The sequence below is a fragment of the Triticum dicoccoides genome, chromosome 5A (genome assembly GCF_002162155.2).
Source record: "Triticum dicoccoides isolate Atlit2015 ecotype Zavitan chromosome 5A, WEW_v2.0, whole genome shotgun sequence".
Taxonomy (NCBI): domain Eukaryota; kingdom Viridiplantae; phylum Streptophyta; class Magnoliopsida; order Poales; family Poaceae; genus Triticum; species Triticum dicoccoides.
Window position 1 is genome coordinate 672264707 of NC_041388.1, and position 7861 is coordinate 672272567.

Here is a 7861-nt window from a genome sequence, read left to right on the forward strand (position 1 = left end):
AAGCTCGACAACATCCCTGCAACTGCAAGCACCGCACCCGGCCGCAACTAAATGTCCCCGAACATGGTTTCCAATTGGACCTTTGTTTTGTCAGAGGGGGCGGCGGGAGAGGAGGCAGGCTAGTTGCATGCCCGACACTAGGAATGCAACTGCAAGTGTCGCACCCGATCGCAACTGCATGTCCTGTAACCCGACCGCAACTGGACTTTTTTGTTCTGTCGGAAGGAGCGGGCCAGTTGCAAGCCCGACAATAGCCCTGCAACTACAAGCGTCGCATCCGGCCGCAACTGCATGTCCCTCAACATGGTTGCAACTGGACCTTTGTTTTGTCGGAGAGGGCGGCGGGAGAGGGGGCGGGCCACTTGCATGTTTCAATACTAGGCATGCGACTGCAAGTGTCGCATCCGACCGCAATTGCATGTCTTCTAGCCAGACCGCAACTGGACTTTTTTGTTCTGTCGGAGAGGGCGCCGGTAGAGGGGGTGGGCCAGTTGCAAGCCTGACAACATCCCCGCAACTGCAAGTGTCGCACCTGACCACAACTACATGTCTATCACTATTTCTATTTTTCTACTTTTAATTTTATTTTTGTTTTTGTAGGTTTTTTATCTATTCTAAATAGTGTTTTTTTCAAACATGCCACCCAGTTGCACGTCGCCCCGTGTGCGACCGCATATATTGTAGTCCACATGCAATTTGAAGCGACATTAGCCGGGGTATAATTAGGGTGCGGGCGGGGCGGGGAGCTGAGTGCTTGGGCGGCCCGGTTTACTTTTCTTTATTCATTTCTCTACCATTTGTTTTCCTTTCTATTTTTATTTTTCCGTTTTGATTTGTGTTATTTTCCTTTTCTAAATGGTGGTGTTTTGGACTTCTTTTAGAAAAAATGTTGCCACTCGATTAGCACATGCGAGGTCCGTACACAGTTGCATGTACTCCAGGCATGCACAATTGCACGTCCACTGTCCATGTGCAACTTAACATTCTTTTTCTTTTTAAAAAAGTCGTGCCAATGTGGTTATACACATGTCAATAGCATGTCCGTCTACCACGTGCAATTTGCATGCCTGTCATTTCTATTTTTAAGGAACTAGAGAGAAAAAAGACTTGAACAGAAAGAGAGAGAGAGAGAGAGAACACAACATCAACACGCCCAAGCTGCACGAACAGCTAATCTTACCTCAGCCGATGCACTACAACCTGAAAAACATTAATGATGCATGAACAGTTAATTGACAGAGATAAAAGGCCAGCCCAAATTAGTGAAGCCCATCACAGAAAACAAAACAGCAGACAAAGGACAACCGAGCCAACAAACAAGCCCAACAAGCAAACATCACAAACCAGCGGTCAGAAACTACGATCAAGCAGGCTAAAAAAAAAGCAGAACGATATGTACAAGATGACATCATTTGATTGAGACATAGCGAAGTCTCAGTCGACTAAATCACTAATTGGGGAGTACTTCCTGCAAAGATCACTTCAATTCCCCTGGTTGCGACAAGTGGCGCACATGCAGCGCTCCATTTGTCGCAACCTGGGAGTTTTCCCTTTTTCGTAAATCTGTTTATTCAAAACGTTTTATCTCTCAAACCGTGCGTTCAAATCTTAAACCGCTTTCACCGTCGGATTCCTCGCGTCGAGATCTTCAAAACTAGATCCTATGTTGATAGGTTTTGACGATCTTTTTTTTCACGTGGACACAACATCCGAAGGAACCGCCCAGAACGCAACACGTGGCGAATAGCTGAGAGCGCCAAATGGCGCTGATCGTTGCGAGGCTTTCGAATGAGTGCTCGTTAACTAGTTGCTCCCGCCTTAATATTACATGAGGACACAACAAGATGTGAAAGAAAAATACAACAATATTCCATCCACACCAACAAATGCTACAATTTGCTGTTTCCGGCCTTCGTGAGGCTTCCCATCGCTCCGGCCTTCTCCCGAAGAACAAACTTCTGTGTCTTCCCGGTGGAAGCTTTGGGCAAATCCTCAAACACCACTGTCTTGGGCACCATGTAGTGTGGCAGCTTCTCCCGACAGAAGCCTATGATCTCTGCTTCTGTGGCACTTGCGCCATCCTTCAGCTTGACGAAGGCACATGGTGTCTCCCCCCAATGGTCGTCGGGCCTCGCCACGACCGCTGCCTCGAGCACCGCTGGGTGGCCAAAGATTATGGACTCCACCTCTATCGAGCTGATGTTCTCGCCGCCCGATATGATGATGTCCTTGGCCCTATCTTTGACTTGGATGTACCCTTCTGGGTGCCGGATGGCAAGGTCCCCTGTGCGCAACCACCCTCCCGCCATGGACTCTTTGGTCGCATCAACATCCTTGTAGTACCCACTCATGACCGTGTTGCCACGGAACATCACCTCGCCCACCGTCTTGCCGTCGTGCGGCACATTCTCCATGGTGGTCGGGTCCTTGACACCGGCATCCTCCATCGCTATGTGATGGAACCCCTGCCGCGCCTTGAGCCGTGCGCGCTCCTCCACCGGCAGCGCGTCCCACTCCGGCATCCACGTGCACACAGTGGCTGCACCGTGCGTCTCGGTGAGGCCGTATATATGATATACCACGAAGCCAAGCTCCTCCATTCTAGCCAGGACGCGGGGCGGCGGCGGCGCGCCGCCCGTCATAACACGCACCACCGTCTCGGCCGACGATGGCCTTCGATCCACCGCGGGCGAATTAACGATCATGTTGAGAACCGTAGGTGCACCACCCATGTGTGTCACTCCATGTCGTGCGATGTTGTCGAAGATGACCCTCGCCGTGAAGTGGCGGAGACAGATGTTGGTGCCACCCTGCATGGCGACAGCCCACGTCATGCTCCAGCCATTGCCGTGGAACATGGGCACCGTCCACAGGTACATCGGCATCGGAGTGATGTCGTAAGCGAGGGCCGTGGCGATGGTGTTGAGGTACACGCCCCGGTGGTTGTAGATCACGCCCTTGGGCCGCGACGTCGTGCCAGACGTGTAGTTGAGCGTGATGGCGTCCAGCTCGTTCGCCGGCCAGCGGATGTCGAAATGCGAAGGGGCACTCTTGATGAGAGCCTCATACTCATTTCCGCAGGCGTCAGGGTCGATGGAGTCGGTGTCGTCGGAGATGGTTACGAGGACCGGAATGCTGGCGGCGCTGGACCTGGAGTCGGCAAGACGCTGTAGCGCGTCTCTCCCGATGCCGAGAAGGCCTGACTCGACGAGGAACACCTTGGCATCGGAGTGCTTCAGGAGGGTGGACACCATGGCCGCATCGTGCCGCGTGTTGAGCGTGCAGAGGACAGCGCCGGCCATGGGCACGGCGAAGTGTAGCTCGTACATGGCCGGCACGTTCGGGCTGAGAACAGCCACCTGCAAATGGATGACACGATTAGCACGCGGCTCTCGTGGCTCGTCCGCTGTTCATAATAGATAGGGCCCATGGACTACACGATGGACGGGCTAGTATTGAGCCGACAAGGATATCAAAGGCCGCGATTTGCACGACTGTCGTTGCATGATTTCGCTACGATGTGAGCGATGCCGCTGTTGCTCACCAGTGCAAACAGCAGCGCTCTATCATGCAAACAAGCAATTCGTACTGAGAAATAATTAACCTTTCTTAGGCACGTAGTCTAACAACCTTGGCTGTTAAAAAAACCTTGAGGCCTCATTCGGTTTGAAGGATTTTTGTAGGAAAAACATAGAAACAAGGATTCCGGAGGAATTTTTTTTATATGTGCATTCGGTTTATAGGAAATGCGTACAGAAATTTTATAGAAATACTATTCATTTTATGTGTTTTTGGAGGAAACTACACATCCACTCAAAGCTCATTTTACATGTAGGACCGAGGCAAGTCAAATCCATAGGATGACAAGTGTCATCCTATCAAATTCTTAGGCCTCCTTTGGTTTAAAGGAATTTCATAGGAATTCTAGAGGATAGGATTTTTATAGAATTTTTTCCTTTAGAGCCCTTTGGTTCATAGGAATGGATTCCTATTCCTACATAGGATTGGTTCCTATCCTCCACATTTCATAGGAAAATAAAAAAGAGCCTAGACTCAATGGAAAAATTCCTTTGGTGTCAACCAAATGACATCTTATTTCCTATTTCTATTCATAGGATTTGAGATACATGTCATCTCATTTCCTACAAGATTCCTATTCCTATGATAATTCTATCCTATGAACCAAAAGAGGCCTTATACTACTCTTAATTCCTACGTTTTGATTTCCTCCAAACCAAATGAGCCCTGAAGTTCTTATGTAGTCTAACAACCTTTCTCTCTGGCATCCACTGACAAAGCAAGCAAAGAGATGGAAGCAGCGGCAAGCAAGAGCGGAGGCACTCACCACATCGCCGCGCGCGACGCCGAACCGGGTGGCGAGCGCGGCGGCCACGCGGACGCACCGGTCCCGGGCCTCCCTCCACGTGGTTGGCCGCCTCCCCGCGTACACCACGGCGGGGCGGTCGCCGTAGACGGCCGCGGCGCGCTGGATGAAGCTGAGCGGCGTCAGCGGCGCGTAGTTGGCCGCGCACCGCACAGTGCCGCGCTCCATGTCCAGCACCTCCACCTCCTCCTCCTGATCCCTCCCTACCAGGCTGGAGAAGAAGGACAGAGACACGACGCCAGTGGGAGGAGATGCGAACGAACTGCATGGTGGGGATGATAAAGTAGACGCGCGCGCTCGGGCAAAATCTGGGGTTGGATTATAATAACTCGAGCTGGGCCTGGGAGTAGAATAATAGTGGCGTCCGATGCCGCTGATGGTGTGGTTAGGGGTGGAAAGTGGTAGCGGATAATTCGAAATATCCGATATTCGTATTTGAAAAAATGTCTATTCGTATCCGAACCAAAATAAAAATAGAAATTGTCCGTATCCGAATTTATTAAACAAATACAGAATAAAATATGGTAGGAGATTTTGACACAAATATGGATATGGAAGTGGATATATCCGTATCGGAATAAGATTATGGGAGGTATTTTTTAAAATTCTAGGCCCAATATTCCGATTATCCAGCATAAAAGCTAAATAAGTGGTCAAATTTTCCTCTTCATATGATTAAACTTATAAATTATTATGCATTATAATAATATTTATTCATAAACCTATTTATCATTGACTTATTGTATGTCGCAAGTTGATTATTTTAGGTTACATAGCTATCGACTAATTTACTTAAGCAACATGTTGATATAATTCGTATCCGTTCCGAATCAAGAAAATATCTGATACGTATACGTATTCGAATAATATCCGAGCCGCATCTGTATCCGAGAACATTCGTATTCGGATTCGTATTCGTTTTGAAAATATAAAAATGAAAGTGGTAAGAGCACTATCCAATCCGCATCCGATCCATTTTCACCCCTAGGTGCGGTGGTGGCGGAGTAATCGACGGAGCACATGGGTGACCCTGGCATGGCTTCCTGTGAGTGAGAGCCAGAGGGACATGATGATGTGGCCGGATCACGGGAGCACAGCCGTACTACATAAAAAGGAGCCGGTCCATTGGCGCCATCCCCTGATCGGTCGCACGCACCCGCATCGTTGGATTGGACGACGCGCAGCCGCAAGATCCTCCCTTTTCCTCACCATGTTTCTCTTCCTTAGGGTGCTCTCGCAAGCTGTCTCCGAGGCGGGCTCGCAGCACCGCCGCCCTTACCTCTGCTAGCACGTCGTCGCCGTCACAACTCACAACACACTCACGATAGGGCTAAATTTCGTGTTTTGACCCTTTTCTGGAAGTTATTCGAGATCTGGTCCCAGTTCATAAAAATTTCAGGATCAGACTTTTTTTCCTACCGTCATTGTCTCTCACGATAAGGTTTTAACTGTCTACCGCCAGAATCTCTGACAATAGGCTTTGACTACGCCGTAACGGACATCTAACGTGGAAAATACTCTACTGCCAGAGTCCTTGGCGGTAGCCCATTATATCCTATCGCCGGAGTGCTTGGCGGTAGGGCCCAATAAAATGTCAAAGCCCGTGGCAGCTAAAGTTGCGTTGCGCTGCTCCATAAAGTGTGCTGCTTTATAAAATACTAAAAAAATAAAATAGATGGCACATGTATGGGATGGGTGAATGAATGAGCTGCCTGCCTTGAACGATCTGTTCATGCATGAGATTGATGTATGGATGTGCTGCATGCATTGAGTGCTCTGTGCATGCATGGGAGCACACAGCAGCGGCAAGTTTTAGGCGAGTAGATTTTTATATGCTCTCTCTTGTGGCATGACCAGTGACTTGACTACTAGGTTACTAGGCTACTGTAGATTATTCAGATTGACAGGCGTGTGGAATCTGGCTAGAGGACTATACCGTCAAATACGTTGGCGGTAGGGTTGCATTGCCTACCGCCAAGGACTACGACGGTAGGGTCTTGTTCGTATTAAACGGACGTGACGGTGCTGGTAAGTCCTACCATCAGAGATATTGGCGGTAGGTTATGCAACCCTATCGCCATAGTCCCTGACGGTAGCAAAGATCCCGAAATTTTTACGAACTGGAGTCAGATCTTGAAGAACTATTAGAAAATGGTCAAAATACGAAATTTTGCCTCATGATAGCAGCAAATCTGTCTGTCTCCCCGGTTGAAGATATTGCTGTTTATAGCTTTTTTTTCTGGATATTGGAGCTTTTTATGTTGCTGATTGTAGCTTTCCCCGTAGACGCACTATCTCCGGCCGAAGCTTCCACCATCTTCCTCGGTTGCACCTTTTTCGGTGCGGCCGCAGCTTCTGCCATCTTCCTGGTTGCAGCTTTTGTCGGTGCGGTCGCATCTTCCATCGTCTCACATTACACACGCTCACATCCACTAATTCACCCGTCGAGAGCTACTAGTCTGCTACCTCCTTTTTTAGGCGCCACTGTCCACAGGCCAAAGCCAACAGGCCTATCTCCAGTAGAATGCATGTCACCGTAAGACATCAATGGCATGTCATATAAAATCCTACATGAAAGGTAATAATAAGGTGAGAGATTCCTTGCAAAAGAAAATTGAGGTGAGAGATGATGGGTTGTATGATCTGCAACTTACAGCAGCAACAAAGATGCCGAGATACTGTTTCCCCTGGCCCTACTAAGATGACTAGATTATTAGCTGTAAATTTATACAAGTTGCTACTTTACCAACAACTGTACCAACACACCATTGAAACAGGTCGTATGATGTATCGTTGGATGATGAATTAGTTGTTCTATCTTACAGTCTATCATGCATGCTATTGCATAGGCCCAGAGAGGTTATGAATTCAAAAACCGAATCAATAGCCACATACAATACTAACCGCCAAAATCGGTTTAGTTCGGCTTTAGTTTGTCGGACCGCTACCGATGACAATCTTCAACTTGACGAAAGTGCATGGCATCTTGTCCTAGTGGTCATTTGGCCTCGCCACGACCGCTACCTTGGGCATCATCGGGTGGGAGATGGCGCGGCCTATGGTACCCATGTCGACATCAAAGTGATTGTGTAGGTGTTAGAGTCGACTCCATCATGCAATGCATAGTCTACTCTAATCAAAATAGCTGTGTGTGTGTTTGTTGTTGAAGATAGATAGTTTGATCACACTGTTTCTAGGAAGTCATAGGAACATGTGTAGTGATTTATTTCTCAATCAGTTGAATTGCGTGTTACAAAGACAATAGTTTTTTCGTCGGATGGTGAGTGTAGCGATCATAGGCGCACACAATGGATTGTTTGGTAGTGCGTAAACTTGTTCTTTACCTTTCCCCTTCTTTTAGTTATTCTATTTTGAAATGTGTATTACCATTATGAGATGGACAAACTTTAAGTTATAAAATGTGCAACTATCTAAAGGAGCATACCATTTCACAAAATAAAAATAATATCTGGATCG

General features: G+C 48.1%; 1 protein-coding gene across 1 annotated transcript in view; it reads right to left on the reverse strand.

Moving 5' to 3' along the window:
* Positions 1-1889: 1889 nt before the first annotated feature.
* LOC119300412 (probable acyl-activating enzyme 1, peroxisomal) overlaps positions 1890-7861 on the reverse strand; it is an 8362-nt gene continuing 2390 nt past the window's right edge. The window contains exons 4-5 of the mRNA XM_037577381.1: positions 4346-4646; positions 1890-3359 (exon numbers count right to left, since the gene is read on the reverse strand). Coding sequence (XP_037433278.1) covers positions 1890-3359; positions 4346-4646 — 1771 coding nt within the window. The remainder of the gene's footprint in view (positions 3360-4345; positions 4647-7861) is intronic.